Source organism: Fulmarus glacialis, unplaced genomic scaffold (genome assembly GCF_000690835.1).
Source record: "Fulmarus glacialis isolate BGI_N327 unplaced genomic scaffold, ASM69083v1 scaffold18540, whole genome shotgun sequence".
Lineage (NCBI taxonomy): Eukaryota > Metazoa > Chordata > Aves > Procellariiformes > Procellariidae > Fulmarus > Fulmarus glacialis.
Genome location: NW_009186067.1, coordinates 2,790 through 22,686, shown reverse-complemented (window position 1 = coordinate 22,686; position 19,897 = coordinate 2,790). Strand labels below are relative to the sequence as shown.

The 19,897-nt window shown below is 38.5% G+C and overlaps 1 protein-coding gene across 1 annotated transcript in view; it reads right to left on the bottom strand.

Moving 5' to 3' along the window:
* The window catches only part of LOC104083306 (polypeptide N-acetylgalactosaminyltransferase 11-like), a gene marked incomplete at its 3' end in the record, with an annotated part of 18,519 nt that extends 12,256 nt beyond the window's left edge, over positions 1-6,263 (bottom strand). Inside the window, exons 1-3 of the mRNA XM_009586745.1 lie at positions 5,969-6,263; positions 1,962-2,085; positions 1-13 (exon numbers count right to left, since the gene is read on the bottom strand). The exon at positions 1-13 is cut by the window's left edge and continues 166 nt beyond it. Of these exons, the coding sequence (XP_009585040.1) occupies positions 1-13; positions 1,962-2,085; positions 5,969-6,263 (432 nt within the window). The remainder of the gene's footprint in view (positions 14-1,961; positions 2,086-5,968) is intronic.
* Positions 6,264-19,897: the final 13,634 nt, after the last annotated feature.

The following is a 19,897-nucleotide window of genomic DNA, read 5'->3' as shown; positions in this document are numbered from 1 at the left end:
ATAGTAGTTATCACTTTATTTTCAGTGGGATTTCCATAGGGCTAGATCACTAGCGAAACTTCATAAATAACAGGCAAAGATTAAATGTGTAGGAAGAACCCCTAACTTGAACATAAAGAGCCCAGGTGTATAACATGTATACTAGGGCTCAGCATAGTAAGTTACCCTCCACATAATACAGACTTAAAATTAACATTGCTACGTGTTAGAAAACAGAGGATATGATGGATTGGGGTAGGAGTGAGAATCACAGATCCTCAAGACATAAACAAGAGAAAACACTAAGGGCTTATTTCAGCTGTCAAAACACTGTCTAGTGCCTTCAGGTAACTCAGACATGTTCAGGAATGGCAAATATCACGAGGCCTACAAAAAACCCACAACTTTATTGGGCATCCGCTGGAGACTAGGTTGGATATCCCAGAATACCTCCAATGGTGCTAAATACCTATTTGGACAACGAAGGTTGGGATTCAGCCTGCAGATTAAGACACTTAAGCCTAGTCACTGCTGTCAGTGGAGTACAGATAGTGTTCAACTTACCCTACGGCTGACAAGTGCATTTTGTCAGCTGCAGAGCTCTGCATGCTCCTTTAACTGCATAGACTGGATCTCTGCTAGTTATAATAAAAGCAGAGACAACTGACTAACATGCAGCTATCTAAGTTTAACCATCTTAATCTGCAAGCTGAATCCCACTCAAAGCAGAAGATCATTCTTTTTCTCCTTATTTTCAAATTTTGTCCGTAATTCTAATAGCGCACAGTATCGCAGATTAATGCCATTTGAAGACGCCAGGCATAGGGAATCCAATAAAAATAAGAAACAATAAATGAAAACCCAGAAGCATACAAGAAAAGTCTTCATTGACTTGGAATGAACTTAGCTCTTGGGAGAGACATTTCAGCAAGTACGATTCATTACATTTAACCACACCAGAGAAACCACTAGCAAAACAGATGCAGGTTTACTTATTTTTCAAGTCAATGTTGGGTTTTTTTGTTGTTGTTAAAATGGTGGTTTTTCCCCCCCGTATGCATCAGACAGATTATAGAAAAAAAAAAATCTGCTTTTTAATAGAAAGTATTCAGAGCAGTGCAATCCAGATACCAAGCACGGACTTTAACTGAGAAACAGAGAGCCTTTGTCATTAGTCATTCTTTTATCTTATCCTCTGTAGGCTTACAACAAATGCGAAATAGTACATAAGATGAAAGTCTCTCATTAACTTGGGCACTGGAATATTTAATGTCCATCTTTCAAAGGTATCAAACAGAATTATAGCATCGCTTCTGGTAGTTACAGTACTGAGTATCTCAAAATGAAGCTTCAAAAATAAAAATATTGTAGCATGCTTTAAGTAACTGAGTACAAGCTAGCAAGATGAAAGAGACATAGGACATGTAATGTTAGTATTGTTGGAAAGAAAGTTTGATTCCTAGGTCTTTTCCACATTGACTTTTATTTAAAGTATTATTTTCGGAATCTTGTTTCTATCAAAACAACTGTCTGCCAATCCTACTACTCAAAAAAATTAAATTAATATGATAAAAGTTTGAATAAGTGTATATCCAATCTGGTTCTTCATTAAGCATTCTTAAAGTGAATTAAGAATCAGGAAAAAACTTTGCATTCGGGGAGTAGCAGTCTTTCTTTTTTTATGGAGCCTGGTTTCTGTGGGGCTTTACCTATCACATACCTTTTCCAGCTGGCAAAAAATTAGATCTCCAGAAACAATATTCAGTCAAAAAAGACAGAAGAGACCAAAGAATAAAAATCCTAACCTCAAGCACTCCTCTTTAAATAGCTGAAAATCTGCCTTCAGAAACACAGGAGGCTGAAAGAGTATCTAACAGAAATGTAATACCAAAAATATTAAATACTACATCAGGTGTAACGTGAGTAACAAGTCCTTGAGCACATGAAATTATACAATGTTCTCTCCAAAAATTAGTACGTACTTTGCATCTCTTGTATCAGGCACCTCCCTGTGATATCCCAGCCGATTACTGATAAGCATATTGAAAGCATGCTTCTGATAGCCCAAGTCTCTCACTTCCTGATCTTCTTCATTAAAAATCATTCCTGAAAAAAAACCATGCCACGATCAGTTAACAGGCTCAAAAATATCCTTTGGAAAAAATCAAGGATTGAAACATATGCTTTAACCTCCCCTAAAACCCATTATATTCTTTAAAAATCCCTCTGCTTTACAAAGTGTATTTTTGTGCAACTGTTTTTGTTACCCCTCACAAATAGGTAGTACTTATGAGTAGCCCTTGCAGCTCTAATAAAATGAAATCATTCTCCAAAGACTGATGGCTTATTGCCTTACCAGACACATTCACTTAAACGGCCTCTAATTCTTAGCATCACCTAAAAACCAACATCAAGCAAGCAACAGAGGATAGACTTCAGCATACAGCATACAATAGACTTCAGCACCTATCCATACAGATGAAGGGTTTGTAATGGGATTTTTGAGAGAGAAAATACATTTACAATGGTAGAAAAACCCTCACAATAGCAGGTCCAATTTCATGCAGTTTTCTCAAGTCTGCAGTAACATAAAAATAGCTGTGAAAAAAATGTAAACTTCCTGTTTATATCACCTGGGGCTTTGACAGCAAGTAAAACAGCAACAGAGCTAGCTGTTTCTCTATTGATTATTTTAGTGATTATTTTAGCAGAAGCATCACTGTTGCTGAGCATGGCAGAGGCAGCAATTGCTGGTATAAATAAGTACACTGCTAGAGGCCAAGGTTGAAATCCTCAATGCCATCCTGCCTGCCCTGACTCAGTGCCATGGGCTTCTCTCTCACTGAGCCATATACTCACCAGTGTGAATAGAAACAAAATATTACGGTGCTTCACTCAACTCTTCTACAGAAAAAAAGGAAGAAGAGGAGGAAAGTGGTAGCCATCACCTGCGTCTGCTAGCCACTTCTGCAACAATTCAGGTAGCAGAGCAATGACTTTTTGTTGTCTCTGTTCAGCTGGTTGCATAGAATGAGATGCATATGTCCTCTCCAGCTATTATCAAGCTACAGAGCTAATTTCACTGACATTTCAGTAGAAGAAGTGAGCAAGGATCATGTAATTTATCTCCTTCCACCCTGCCCATCATCTCCATATGGTTCAAAATCTGCAGAAAGTAATTAACAAGGGGATTCCTCATTCACATGCTATCATACATCCAGGGTAATATGTTTCATAGAATCACAGAATAATTTAGGTTGGAAGGGACATCTGGTCTAAGCCCTGCTTAAAGCAGGTCCAACTACATCAGGTTGCTCAGAACTTGTCCAATTAAGTTTTGAAAGCTTCCAGTATCTCCAAGGATGGAGATTCTACAACCTCTTCATGTCCCTGTTCAAGCGTTTGACCACTATCACACTGAAAACGCTTTTCCTCTTACCTAATAGAAATCTCCTCCTTGCTTTAATTTCTTATCATAATCCCATGCACCTCCGGAAAGAGTCTGGCTCCATCTTCCCTACAGCCTCCCATTAAGTTGCTGTTGACAGCAATAAAGTCTCACCCCTTAGCCTTCTCTCTAAGGCAGAACAAACCCAATCCTCTCAGGCTCTCTTCATACCTTGTGTTCTCCAGTTTTCAACAGCCATGCAAAAGCCAGCTGAGCTCAAGCCCGGAGAAAATGAGATGGGTTAAAAACCAGAACAGGTGAAAAGGTCATTAAAAAAGTTTTGAAGCTTTCTTCCTTTTCAAACAAGTAGTCCTGGTTGGCCTTCGAAGCACAGCTGTGTTACTATCAATTGTGTTTCAGCAACAAAGTCTACCTATAGGTATAAGATGACCTTCTAGAGGGAATTCTGTGCATCCACATTCCCACCATTTACATTTCCCACCCTGTCACTTTTAGCCTTGAGTACAGCAATGGCAATGCAGCTGCGCTATCAAACACTTCAAGAGTAGATGCCTTGACATTTGTGCAGGACCACGTGGGAAGAGCTGGGTAGTGATATCTGGAAAAGACATGGGATACACCTACATAGTGTGTCTTGTGGTGACTGACGCTATCATGCTCATGGATGAATGCACCCACTGTGGATAAGTTGCATCACAGGGACAGGAATGAGGTCTGTTCACAGTGGCAGCGCCACTCTTCCAGCACCAGCGGTCTAAACCAGTAAGTCAGTCCTCCTTTGAACCACATGCAGTTTCCAAAGTAAGGTTTCTGGCTTGTCAGTTCAGACACCCAGCTCAATCATTCTTGAGTACTCAGCATCACAGTAACCTGTGCCACTGGGGCAACTTAAAACATTGTCTTTATACAAAGCATGAGCTTAAGAACCACATACCAAATGTTTCATTCTACAATCTGTCCATAACCAACCACTAACTACTTTTTTCTGATCTTCTGAATACAGACAAGAAGGAATGCTAATATTTTAAAAACATTCTTGTGAAGAACAATATCCAAAATGCATGCAAAAGGCCTGAACGATTTCAGTCCAAACAGAAGATAAAAGCCCTTGGAAAATAAGTGCTTTGCAATTGAAACATCAGGTTAGGCTTTACTTCAGCAGTGTTATTATGTGGCTCTCCCAGATTAAAAAAAGAGAAAAGATAGATTGTCCTACCAGATGACAATTTGGTTTTGGCTATCATATACCAAACCTCTTTTCTTTTTTTTTTGCTTTGTGTGTTTATCACTGTCCTACCCTAGATAGACAGGAAGCCCTTTCCTGCAGCACCTGATCTAATTTTAACAGAGAGCCAGCTGTCTCCTGATGATTCATGTAGAATTTATCCTGGCACTATAATTCCCCTTGGCTTTCACCAACCAAACCAGTCATTTGGTTTGAAGATCAAGGGACTTCTCAGTTAAAAAGATCCAATTTCTTTCCTGGCCAGTACTAAATAGTTGGAAAAAAATGGCCACCTCTGGACTGGCCTTCCCCTCACTTGGCTGTCATGCTTTTTGCAGTGAACTGATAAACATTTGTAATGCCACACGGCAACATGAATTGGCATTTTTCCTATATATTCACCCAGGTCTAATGACCAACTCGGAAACTGAAGTTTGGTAAAGTTCTATAAACTCTTGAAGCTGGTGATACAGCATTCATCCAAAGTAATGACAGAGGACTTCAATCAGGTATGAGTATTGAACTCCTGGCTATGACAGGTACTATGCCATAATTCCCAAAGCAGCAGACACTGATACCACAGCTCTCAACATCTGCCTCCAGACTTAAAGCAAATTTGCAGGCCAGTATGCAACATGCCTCAGTTTGCATATCTGAACACAACAGCAAACAGTAAGCTGTAAGCAGTTAAATATACACAGCATTTTAGTTTGGAAGGCAAGTTTGGAAGACAAACCCAAATCATCTCATTGATGAAATATGCTCCAATGAAACACACAGACCTTTGTTGGTGCAAAGTAATCAGGATTTGGCCCTAACCACTGTCATCTCAATAAATCTTTCATTGTAATTCGTTCCACACACATTTTTTGTAGATGATTTCATACTCCAAGAATATTCTCCAAATCAATGGGTCCTCTTCTTTGCGTATTGTTATCAAGCTATTTTTAATTACTGCATATGAGTAGAGTTTCTCTGTGGCTAATAAAAGTTCATGTATTTGAGCCCAGTCAACATAGGAGTAAGATATGAAACAAGCATACACTGAACCTTCCAAAAGCAAGAACTACATCAAGGGTAGACACCTTACTGTAATCCAGTCCTCCTCATTAGCACTTACACAACACAGCTGTAAATGTTAGGAATAGTATATTTGGATTAAACACAACAGAATAAATTTCAAGAAATACCTAATGAAGAGAGCCACTAGTACCACCTGCATTTTAACAAACAAAACTACTTCATTACACAATTTTCCCTTTGAACCTTTAAAGAACAAACCAACCAACCAGCCTTAATATCTCATTTCTTCTACTGTTTTAATAATTTTGTCACCAGCACTGAAAACCACTTACCCATTTCAGGAGAGAATTCTACCTCCCCCTTAACTGGGTCCTGGACATGATTTCCAAGAGGATTTCCTATCTTATTCTCTTTCTGTTGCAATTCAGGTATATGAACAGGCCCCCGTGTAAAACGGGGGTAGAATTTTTTTGGAAATGGCCTCTGAGGTTCCAGCCCCTTGACGGGCACATTCTTGAAGGATTGGTTCTCTTCACTGAAGTTGAAATAAACAAATAGCAGAAGTGTCCAGGTCACGGATGTGAAAAGGCACCCATAGCAGAAATAGCGAAGTGTGACACTTCCCATTGTAGACTTAGCATCGTTGAGGACCCATTCTCAATTACCTGAAAGAGAGTGAAAACACACATTTTGAGAGTGCTGCCCATCAGGTCTATACATTAGGAAACACATTCTATAGGTTCGTCTTCCATTAAATGATTTTTGGAACTTAAAATTTAAGCACAGACCGTAAGAATGAAATCCCTTTTCACTTTCCCATTCAAAAAACAAACATGACCAGTTTGTACATTCTGTGTAGATACTATTGCTTTAAAACATGAAGAAAACAATCACAAAGAGCCCAGTGATACATCACAATTAAAGGTAAAAATAATTAGTTTTTCCTCATAATGGTTCTATAATTATCTCTCTTCCACAACACTACATTCCTTGTACGCCTGCATTCATTTAAACATATCACTATTTAACCAAATATACCACACACAGGGAATTGATTCTTCACAGAATCACAGAATGGCTGAGGTTGGAAGGGATCTCTGGAGGTCACCTTGTCCAACCCCCTTGCTCAAGCAGGGCCGCATTGAGCCAGTTGCCCAAGAGTACGGTCCAGACATGTCCATTTTTCTAGTTCAGTTCCTATCCTGAAGCATGGAATGAAAGAACAGAGACTCAAAAAACTACATAGTTCAGTCCTTCTTGCCCCAAATTTAAGAACAGCCAGAATTGTGCCCAAATCATGGGGTGCAATTTAACAACACATAGCACCAAGATAGTCACATTTACAGATACTCTTCTCTGCAGACCAAAAAGAAACAGATATGGGATAGTGAAAGAGCAAAAAGCTCCAAGGTAATTTACTGAGTTCCTGCAGGCCTCTGCAGACTCCAGAAGAGCTTCTGTACCCCCTGGAGGAGATGCCCCCTAGAGCTGGAAGGAAGCAACCCAGCCCAGAGTTTTACTTTAGGCACTCATCCACTAACACAATTTCTCTAAGCTATATCGAAAATTACTATTGTAAGCAAATCCCTGAAGTGAAGCATATGAAACTAGTGATAACATTTTATTTATGGCCCAGGAGAATCAGGTAAACTTTCTGGAGTTTCTGAAATCTAAAAAAACCCCAAAAAGTACACAGCTCAGTTCCCAAAACTAGAGAAGAACACTAACTCAAAGAATTAGATTTCTCTCATCATTATCTAACCATAACAAATTCTTTGCATAGTAACAAAAAGTCAGGAAACCATTTAATCACCTTTTAATTAGCAAAACATTTGTTTTAAGAAAATAAAGTATTGGGTTAAGAGTCAAGGGTTTATGCTGATGCATTTTTCAAACTTCTCAAAAAGTCGGAAACTACGAGAAGTCTTCAGGTCAGCCTGGCAAAGAACAAACCACAACAACATTTATGAGTACAAGATTATTCCCTTCTCAATACGGAAAACTACTAAACAGAGGTAGAAGGCATTCATGATCCCAAAGAAACCCATAAAGATCCCACTTATTTTGGCAATGTAATTCTGAGTCCTAAGTGATTTGCATCCAAAAAGAATACACGTTAAAATTCAAGCTCACCTTTCCCAGACTGGAGCAGGTCATTCCAAAAATAAAATATCCACAAAGTAAAATAAAGCAAAAAACCCAAACCTCCTCAAAAATAATTTACCCATTATTCTTACCATGTCAAACTCCCTCACTTCTGCAAGGCAACAATCTACACAGCAGTTAAGCCCAAGGAGCTTAAAAAGGTCTTAAATGGAGTTTAAATCTCATACTGACCCTGTGCATACAGTTGAATTGTATGCTCTGTGAAACAGGCTCTTTCTCTAACACTGTCACACAGAAATCTTGCCACTTAATTGTAGGGCCATGAATTAGTCAGGCAATGAATGCTCTGGAGGCAGAAATGATTAAAAAACCCTCATTCTAGCTAGCAGAATGGGTTTACCAGTTGGAGAGGTACAGACCACCAATCCCCAATGCCTTATTCCCTGCAGTGAACAGTGATCAACGATCATAGCAAGGCAAATCTAGGCTCAGAAAAAGCATGCTAGGCTGCAAAGGAGCAAGATTAGATAAACAGTTATATCCTCTAATTATAATAATTCTTCTTGCCAGACAGTCTGCAGACAATTAATACTTATCCATAAAAGAAGATCTGGGTACTTGCCAGGTTTTTTTTGCATGGTCATAAGGAGATCATCTGCTCTAAGACTTGTCCAAGCCTAATATACTACTCCTCAAAACCTGCTAGAGTTGTTTTTCCATTTGCTATGGTAACACAGACGCACAATCCTAACATCATGGCACATGCACTTACATTGTGGAACAGAATTATTCTAATAAGATAAAAATTACTATAACAGAGAAGGAACCTTTTCATTTCAGAGCTGTTTAAAGATACAGCTACACTGCAGCTTGCACAGGAAAACCAAAGATAACCCTTGCTATCTCAGGTAACGCTAGGAAGACAGGCACGCAGAGCAGAATTCATCATGGCCTAAGTATTTCCCCAGCTTCCTGCAGCTCTTTTACAGCTCAGAGCTCCACCTTGCTGCTGTGTAACTTTAGTGTGGCTAGAAGTGCAAGTTTGCTGTGACTGACATCAGGCATACTCAAATTAAAGAGGAAGGGATAAATTAGTAATCACCAGAGTGAAAAGATTGCTGTACATCCCTTCCATCTCCAGAAAGCCCTCTGACCAGGCTTGAAAGCACATACTTGGTTACTCTTACAAAGGCAACAAATGCAAACCTGAGCGTGATACTATTTTCACATGCTGCTTGCTAGTGCAGAACTGCTTCACCTTCTTTTCCCCTCCTTCACTGTTTTGCAGTTTTGTAGAAGAATACAAAGGTTGAAATACTGTATTTAAATCAAATGTCAGAACCACCACAATGCAGAAAACTAGTCCCTTTCAGTAGCTTGCTATTCAACCAAGGCATTTGGTAATACATTTGGAAGGAAAATGCAGACTCACTGTTTATTTTCTTTAAGTACCAGATGTTTTGTTAGACACAACTTTTGAAGGCAGAATGGAAAAAATTTAAACCCTGCCTATGAAAAGCACATTGAGGCTTATTAGTTTACTTTATTCACCAACACATATGCATTTATACAACTGCTGTCCTATGGATTTCAACCACTTCTACCATTTAAGCAGCCACAGAAGTCACAATCTGTGTCAGAGCTGCACACTCCAGTTTCAGACAGTTTTAGGTTGACCATGACTTCTTACAGATGTGTCTTCTTACATATGTGTTTTAGCAAAGAGGCCACAGTAGGTTTTCAAGTCCTAAGCAGTGCCAGTCCTGTTTGGGACCTGCCCTGAGGAACCAGGAGAACCTTTCCAGCCCTATACTTTTATGCATACGAAGTACAATCACATCAATACAACTCCGCCTCTCCTCAATATACCAAAAAACAAGTATCCCTTCACTCATTTCAGCATGCAACAAAAAAATAACCACTTTAATACACACCAGAGGGAGGGAGGAGAGAATACTTCAGCTGGTCACAAGGACCCCAGAAAAAACACTCAGTTCAGGGGCAGCCACTTGGCCCTCAATTCTTACCTCATCCATCTCCCTTTCCATGACTTTCTTCTGCAAGCCATCTAAATACAGTGAATAAAAGCCTTATCCGGTCCAGACTCCTTTGCTCTCCAGTTCTGTAAAGTCTTCTAGGAAACACACTTTGCCAATTTACCCAACAATTGTCTCTGACTGCCTACGCATGGTCACAATACCCTGATGATTGTCTTAAACCTCCATCCTCTCCCAGTTGGTTTCTCCAAGCAGGATTTTGAAACTTAAGCAAAGCCAAACCATTCTTTTTTTTTTTTTTCTTTTTTTCCTCACCTTTTTTTTTTTAATGGAGACAAGCTGTTCCTGAATACAGGAGATGCAAAGGATATGCCTTTCAAATCCAAAGTATTAGTATCTTTCTCAGCCCTGATACATGCTGCATGAGAAAAACAGATTATATATATTTTTAACTCAACAGCCCTAAAGCTCTGCTAATGTAAGCAGAGCTAGCAGGTTTGAACACTTAGATAGGAACAACTTAAATCAAAAAAGAAGAACTGCATTATCCAGATAATAATGTCAATGGGCTCATAAGAATAATTTTCACCTATGCAATAAATACAGTAACACTGAGTCCGGTCACCACTAAATTGCTATTTGGACACTACAGTTAAAACTTATTTCTATTTATTTATTCAAATGCAAACAAAAATACTAATTGCCATAAAAAAAAAAAATCTATGATTTAAACATATCAAGAATTGTTTCATAATACAGTTTCTCACAGATTTTACTGGTAATTTAGTCTAGGCTTGAAAGGTCTGTCATGTTTCTCCCCTTCATTTCTGAAAAGCAACACAAAAAAGCCAAGTAAGTTTCCAAAATACCTCAAACAATTCTCTTTCCCAAAAACACATGTAGTGAAAAACATCCAGAATGAACAGACAACATTCCCTCTCCCTCGGCAGGAGAGGAGCTTTCACAGCAAATAATAAATGATAATACCTTGAAGTATTTTATAAGCATTCATTCACATCAACATCTCAGCGATACATGGGGTTTATGGCTGTTTGCATTGGTATACTTAGGAATCCAGAGATACTTCAACATGACAAATATAAATCATTCAAGGTGGCAGCATCTCCTACATGAGGAAATTACAATCCATTTTGGAGGCAACGGGGATGACCAAGAAAGGAAAAAATTTATCTTAGAAGCTGCCCCTGTCAGCATCAGCTCAGAAGAGATCAAGAGCAAAAGGCGCAGTATTCTGAGAATTTCTAACCAAATATTCTGCCTTTCTGTCTCTCTCTTGTTGCTCTGTTTTGATTGTCATATATTTATTCCCTGACAGTTTTCAGACTTTGGCAAAGCCTTGGAACTGAGTTTGCAGACCTGAATGCCAGAAATGCCAAGAGTAAAATATTCCTCTCTAATTTCCATGAATTCCAGTAAAGAAGTCTCAGTTCCTTGCACAAGTAGTAAATCATTGATATTTTTTTGAAGAGAACTATAAAAGTTAAATATAAGTAACTTAGTAAAAGTCTCTGAAAGTCAATCAATCGCAAAGCTGAAAAAAAAACCCCACCCTCCAGGAGCCTACCTGCTAGACTCAAGCTCCAGTAATTATGGTGCAATTCTGCTTTCCATGTTGCACCAGCTTCTTGTAGCATCCTTACAACACCAGCATGACATTCATTTCATACATTAAACCCAGTAACATTTACATTAATTTAATAATTGGCCCAACAATGATACAACTCTGTTCTCCCAGCCAGTTTGGGAGAGTTTGTAATTAGTAACCTGTGCCGCTCTAACAGTGGCCCAATGTGTTAGACTTCAATATTTTTAACAGGAAAAAATGCCAACCACATTTCACAATATTTTGGCTTAAAGAGCAAAAGTAGCTACAGGCTCTACGACCAGCCACTGCTTAAACACTGACATCTGCTTGGATTAACCTCAACAGTTTAGTAAACACACCGTATGACTACATATTTCATGACTGTGCCAAAACTCATGTTTGTCAGAGGTCAAACAGATGATCAAATTAACCTCAAGTTTTTTGAAACAGGAGTAAGAATGATTTGAGAAAACCTTAAAGTCTGCTTGTAGTTTTTCCAAGAACAGCTTTTCTTCTAAAAAAAAAAAAAAAAAAAAAAAAAAAAAAAAACAAACAGAGGCCAGCTGAATAAGAGTACATCAGTCAAAAAAAAAAAAAAAAAGAAAAAAAAAGAAAAAGACGACAGAGATACTACTCATACTACCCAGATTTCCTGCAAGACTGCCTGTGTATTTTGGACCTATATTAAGGGAAGGAACAGATGTGTATAATCTTCATTTTTAAAGAGCATTCTAGTAAAAAAAAAATTTAAAAAATTCTATCTTTCTGCAGAGTATTAGGATAATTTGCTGCATAACCTTCTACAGAAGCTTTTAATTTTTATTTTGTTATTTATTTCAGGGGGAAAAACCCAAGAAGATAAAGTAACACTACCTACAAATGCAATTTTGCTCTTTTAATAGCCTTAACTCATTATATATTTCTTGGCCTCCAAGATGTTATGGCTACCACCTCTCCCCTTCCAAAACAAGCATCAGCATGAACAGGCTTTCCTATTTTCTTGTTGAATCACAAGCAAAAAAAAGCATTAACAGTACGATGAACAGAGGTTAGATTAGGAAGTAGTACTCCAATAATACACTCAGCACACAGAGATGCCATTCACAGTAGCTTCTGCACTTTCATGAGAATTATTTTTTTCCAGGCATCCCATACATTGCAACCAGTCTTAAGGCAGAGTCACAGTTAATAGACTAGCAAGATGAAAAAGGGACACCTTAGGCAGCTGTTGTTTCAGACTCCAACACACATCACTAGGAGGAACATCCATTGAACATACATTCAGAACAAAAGCCAGAGATATTTCCAAATAAAAGCTTAGTGTTTCACATGCTCTGGAATCTAAGCGCCAACCCAATTTAACTCCTTATAAAAAAAACGTCCTACTGGATTGTTTCAGCACTAAATTGGATCTACCTGCCAGTTTGTTTTTAATTAAAAACAACCATCAACTTTTGACCTTACAGAAGGGATGGGTCATTGTACTTTATGAAATAAGTCGCTATTTATGACACAATATAGGCAGGTAAATACTTATGTAAAGACAGGTTGGGCCTACAAGAACCTACCTTGTGACATTCAGCAAGGACAAATGTTAAGTCCTGCATCTGGGACAGACAAACTCCCTGGCCACTGACACAGCCTGGGGAACAGCTCTGCAGAAAAGGACCTGGGAGGTCTGGCTAAACACGAGCCAGCAGCGCGTCCTTGCAGCAACAACAGCTGACAGCATATGGGCTTATCAACAGGAGCACAGCCAGCTGACTGAGGGATGCAATTACACCACCCCACACAGCACTCATAAGACCACAGGCAGAGTACTGTACCCAGTTTGGGATTTTCCAGTGCAAGACAGACATCAATAAACTGGAGTGAGTTCAGTGGAAGGCCACCAAGATGGCCACAGGCTGGAACACTTGCCCTGTGAGGAGAAGCTGAGGATGCTGGGCTTCTTCAGCCTGCAGAAGAGACAGCTTTGGTGGGGGGGACCTACTAGCAGCCTGCTGCTACCTACAAGGATATTATCAAGAAAACAGAACCAGGCTATTTACTGAGGTGCGAGGTGGGAGAATTAAAGAATTAAAAAAGACTAATATAACTCCAGTCGCAGCAACCCTCATTCACAGAAATATACTGTGGACCACAGGCTGTCCTCTTGCATAAGATCACTGTTCCCATTCATTTTAATGAGATGACACACTAAGATCTATTTTTAATTAGTCTCTGTAAGTCACTTCTAAATGCAACTTTAAAAGCTTCGAGAGCCAACAGTTTAGTCATCTCAGCTCAGCTATACAAATCCATGTCATACCACCTAAAATAAATCCTCCTGGAATTAACACAAATTTGATCAACACTTCATAGATAAATAATCTTAAAATACCAGTAACATTCATTATACTTTATAGATAAAGAAAGGCACATAGATAGACTAGTTGCATGAATTGTTGAAGACCTAAGAAACTATACTATGAGTATACTAAGTCTGAAAAGCATAAAGTGTTTTAGGAAAAATTTAAAAATTCATCTTCTGTATGTCTTTGGGTTCTCACCCCTCACTATTTTATCACTGTCAAATGACTCACTTATATACTCATTTGTATTTCAGTTTTTGGACTTTAACCAGAGATGTCTAAATATTGCATAGTATCATTTTTAAATCTGTGGACTATATATCGAAATGCCTCCTCCAGGAACATAACTTTGCTTATCAAGCTTTTTGGAATTTCTCAACTCCAGTTAAAAAGCTTTACTTAGCAGGCTGCCATACTGGAGTGAATGCAAACACTTTAGCATTTGTATAATAAAAATGTGAAGTTCCTTCTTTCCTCACCTCCATTTCAAATGCACCCTTAAAGAAATTTTAAAGTATCTTCTCCAGTAACATATTTCACTTCTTTATAAACAACAAAACATACTAGGTTTTTTTTTTTTCCTTACTGATAAAGGATATCTTTCTCCCCACATACTCCTTCTCTCCAAGGAGTGCGAGTATTTCACAAGGGCTCTCATTTAAGGACACAATTTTAATGGAAAAAGCAGATACAAGTTTTATAAAGAAAAAGTTTCATAAGAGTCAGGATCTCATGTTAACAAACAACAGAAAAGAACACCCATTTTAGTCACAACCAGTGGTACAACATTGCATCAAAAAAAGTAACATAATAGTCCAGTCTGATTAGAGAAAGCAAGTACACTTGGATTAGAAACATGAGCTTACCAAAATCCTAGCGCTCAATACCAAGTAAATAAGTACTATACAGTAGACAGTTTCATGCTGCTGCAGTGTCCTCGTTTCTTCCTGAAAAAAGCTACTGGTTTCCCAAAGCACAATTATATGCACAAAATTTTCTTATCTATCCCCCTAACAAATGTTGCACCACAGGGCTGCTTGGCTGGATGTTACTTTAAGCCATCTGGCATATAAATACATGTCATGCCATTCATGGAGTCCTAAAAATACCTTCTTCCTTTTTGTTGCTAATAAATACTTTCTTCCAATTGAAACAATGAGATTTTCTTTTCATTAGCAAAACTAGCTCTCAAGGAAGCCAGAATGTTCATGTCCTGTCTCCAAAAAAAATATGTATGCATTTTGTAATACACCCCTTGCTTCTTCACATATAGCTTAGAAAACAGCAAGATTAAAAAACCTACACTGACAACTTTTTTTTCAATGCATCTCTTAAAGATCCATGTGTCTAAATATTAGTTTAACAACCCTCCAGCACTATATACAAATGCAAAATGTAAGAGAGCTTACAAGGTCAACTACACACAAGTAAGCTGCTTAATACCTTTCCTAAATGTTTAAAATCTACTTAGCTGTTCCTTGCATTTTGTGTCTGCAAAGCTCACCAAAATAACAGTAAAAATACAGATGCATGCAAAATAATTAGATAAGGCACACTTCTACATGAACAGCTGAACAGAACAACGCTCACCTTTTTCCAGAAGAGTCGGCACTAAAGAAGCAGTGCAAGGTTACACAGTGAAAACACATTTACTGCAGTAGCAGTCAAATCCAGTTGGTGTCTTCATTCTCAGTGAACAATAAAACGCTGAGCCTGAAACTTAACACTTTGTTGCTGAGTACTGCTTGCAAGTCCTAACTGGGAATGGGATAACAAACACAAGCTTCTCTATGACAACAGGCTAATTTGGATGGGTCTTAGGACATGAATGCTGCAAGGCTATTTCTCATTTGACTGCATACACTGCCCTAGGAGCACCGATCTATTTTTCTATTTGTTTGGGTTGTTTTTTTCCACCCTTTTTTTTTTCCCCCAGCTAATGCATGATCCATATGGATTCATGCATTTGGAAGCATAAACAAGACTGGTCATTTTACTGCCACTCACTAGAGAAGCATAATCAATCAGTGTATTTCTAAGGCATTCTTCATCATAATATCAATGGATTAGACCACAGTAATGCTAGAGAAAACAATCATTAAGTTTGTATACAGATTTCAATTCTAAAAATTCCTTTACTCCTCATTTTCCAAATCACTAGTAATTTTATAAAGTTTCCGCATTTTGACTGAAATTTTCTAGGTATGTGTTCTGTTCACCTTAAAAAATTTTCATCAAAAGTGCTTTGGGCTTTTTTCTAGTCTTTTACAAGCAAAGTGAAAACACATTTTCCAATTCTAAAAAAAAAAATAAAAAAAAAAATAAAAATCAGACTTCATTTGTACAGCCCTCCTGCCAAAACAGCTGGCAGCAAATTTGGCAACAAAACAGACCTCACTGAAGTACTTTTGAGTGGGACAGTGAAAACTGGGGTTGACCAGTCTCAATTTTAAACCTGTGACTACTGACCATGGACACTGCATTTTGCACAAGTTTTTCTGCAAATCCCAGTTCTGTGGTTAGCTCCAAGCAGACATCCACTTGTGCAGAACTTGGTACTGAAATCAACAGCTGTATACACAAAATACACGCAAATATTTGCAAACTCAGACCAGAAACTCCAAAAGACTGTACTTGAACTTGTATGAAATGCAAAACTGTTGCAATTAAGTTACTACTAGTACTACAGAATTGGAAACTCTGTAATGCTGACAATGAGAATGGTTACATTGCATCTTGTCCTACAGCGTCAGATCAGGGAATTCACAGACCTCCAAGCTTATTCCCCACAAATCATACAAGGCTACTTCATTTATCTTTTTCTGCAGGGTTTTCCTTTCCAATATGCAGGAACTTAAACATAAACATACACTAGAAGTGCCATGTTTGGATCCCAGACATGTTACATTCACTTACAGTCATATTTCAGAAATTGCCACAGTAAGGTAACACTAGCCTGTCAGCTACTTGCTGTAGCACTGCAGTCTGCCCTTGCAACTCCATTTGGTTAGCCCAGGATCAAACACCTTTCTGGAGCTTGAATAACTGATAATAGTATACATAGACATTATTTGTTGAAATTGAGAGATGAAACATAGCACCAGAAATGTGAGTGAGATTAAAACAAGTTACAGTTTATATCCCCAAACTGCCTCCGATACGAAAATACTTAACTCACTCTAAACTGCTCGGAGTTCTTAACTCCTGTTACGTTTCTCCGTGCTATTAAGAGAATAGAATCATAGAATCATTAAGGTTGGAAAAGACCTCTAAGGTCATCGAGCCCAACCGTCAGAAGGCATGATCGTAGAGATTTCCTCAATACATCATGTCCTAACTGAGTTTTCCTGGGTGGATGACCATTGTTAAAAAAAGCAGAACTGAAAGAAATACTAAAAGCAGGCGTTGAATTGAATTCAATGTCCATTTGCATTTCTCGTGTCCAGAAACAAAGGTCACTTGGAGTTTTTCACTCCAAGCTTTAGCACAGAGTCCACAGTATCCATGCCATTTGGAACAGCAGAGGCATGGGACTTTCATTTTTCCCAGTGAGGAACTCTTCCTCAGAAAGACCAAAAAACCCTGCAATACTCTTGCTTTTGGATCCATTTTCTCAACAGAAGTTTAAAGTAATTTCTGTCCACAGGTTTCTCTCATTTTCTTACTAATGTCTCCAGCCATTAATATAAGAGAGGAATCCTAAGGATATACACTTACTGTGTGTTCTCACTTCAACTCACTGACTGAACCAGGACACCTGTATAGTTATCAGACTGACCCATGGGACATTCTGGTTGAGCTATTTGCTCTGCTACAGATTTTGATGAGATCCTCAGGAACTCACTGTCTCAGCTTCCACCTATAAAAACTGAATGACGCTTTAAGGCAAATATATCAAAGGTCCTGAGGCCACACTAACTGGAGAGGATACAAATATCAAGCAGAGCTCTGGGTTAGAGTAGCAATAACTCATCTGCTCCCCCAGAAAGCCTATTTCCAAATTATACTAGCAAACTCTTGTATAGGAAACAGTCTCTCTTTTTCCCTTCCTCAACGCGATACAATAATACTAACAAAGAGGTACTATTGCTAGTACAACCATACCTACAGATGGAGTCAATGAAAACACTTGATATATAATTATATCAATTTAATATAAGCTTATCTTGCCAAATATTGTATTTGACAATAGAGTATGGAGTTTTCCAAATATGTAAGTAAACAAACCTTCTATCAGCATGCTTCTGGAAAAAAAAAAAAAAAAAATAAATTTTTGTGGACATTAACTGTTGGATTAGAATGATAAGTCACTAGCATAAAGAGATTTTACACTGCTTGTAGGGAGAGCAAACTTCTGCAAGTTATGCCAAAAATCAGTTTTCTTTGTCTTTCATTCCCTTCTACATGATCTTACAGACTCAATCCTCTCCTTCTCCAAAGAAATCCCTTTGAGGAAAGAGTTGTGGACCACTCCTTTTCCATCCCCTGTTGGTCACTCTTCTTCTACTTATCTATTGCCAATGTTTCTAATGGGAAAACATACTCAGGATTTTGATGTTGAAATCAACAATGTTGCAACAGAATGAATAGCAGATCAAAAATATATTTTCCCACTTCACTAGGAGCCATGCTTTCCAACACACTGCTAGCACAGAAGGTTAGCATGCACTCCAAAACTTAGTCTTCTCTTGCTTCACAGGCGACGAGTCTCAGCATCTGCTGACGCAGAGATAAGAGATTCGTGTTAACTGACCAAATTAAGGTATTCCAGGAAACAGAAAACTAAAGAAAGAACTTCTAGAAAGCAAATTCACTAACAAATATGAGAGGTATCAACAAAGACAGTGACACCATTTGTTATTGATGTTACACTTCAGGAATTTGCAAAATAGTCAAGATACCTATAAAGATTCATAAGGGGTTGTGTATCAAAACAGGATAGTTTTGTGCTTCCTGGGAAAGGATCTCTGTTTTAGTTAAGACCACCTCCAAGGTTTAAAGCATCTAATTTAATCCTTGTCTGCACAAGAAGATCTGTGTCATTTAGCCAAGCAGTACTTGGACGGTTTTACATAACCTAAAAAGATGACCTCTATGAACATTCCTTAAGTATTTGCTTAAATCAGTTTGGAACATAGCAATCATTTACTGAGGTACCTTCTTTTTAGCATGCCTCTGCAAGTTTGTTAGCTTAACCTGTCAATTTAAAATTCAACTTCTTAAATGGTGCAGTGTCTCATAGTTGAAGTCTTAGGAATGACAAAAAGTTGTTGCAGGTAAGCAGTTACCTCCCATCAGCCGGTCTGCCACATTACTTCACGCACAGACTCCTTCCCTCTTGTGCAGCAAGCTAAATGATTTTTGTCAAGGTAGCTTGCTCCATGGCAAGAGGGGTTAGAGCATGCACACGCACAGTGACTGTAGCACAGCCGATAAGGTATAACTTGTCAGTCATGGCAAACCTTCAATCTCAGAAATGCAGAACTTGCAATGCCGCTACTGCCATGACAGAAAACCATAACAGCTCACCTGCCCCAAACTGAACTTCGAGCCAGCAAAGACGTCAAAATACCGACCTGTGAGCCGTATGGGATAGTGGGGTCTGGATTCCTCCCTAGCCTGCACACCTATTTCTTACTCATACTACAAAGCATAAAGCAGGCAGTAGGAAGTACTGAGGTTCCCTACAGTAGAGGTTTCTAACTAGTGTAAACAGTGGAAAAGTTGATTCACGCCTGAACCTTGTATTCCATTTCAAACACGCAAAGTATCTGGCTGCAAAAATCCTAGACTGCACAAGAAAGGGCTCAGATACAGCACGTCACTCTTACGGGCACTTCAATCCATACTCTACATTTTGGTAACACCATCAGTGGCTTAACCTACAGACTTAGCGTATTATCACATCTCAGTGAAGGGGTTCAGAAGTTCATACAACAAAATATCTGAAACTTAGTGTCCTTGAAGTCAACTCCTGATTGAAACAGTATCATCAGCTTCCTAATTTTCCCTCTTTTTGTGGCAGTGTATTTCTAGTTTTCAAATAGTATTTACACTCATTATTAAACAATGCTGACTCACATGAGAAACATGCTAGAGCACAGCTGAAGGATGTGGTGGGTACTATTAACTCTTACACAAAATGAGCTGAACAAATGCATTTACTCATGCTGCTAAACACTGGTTTAACAGCCGAGG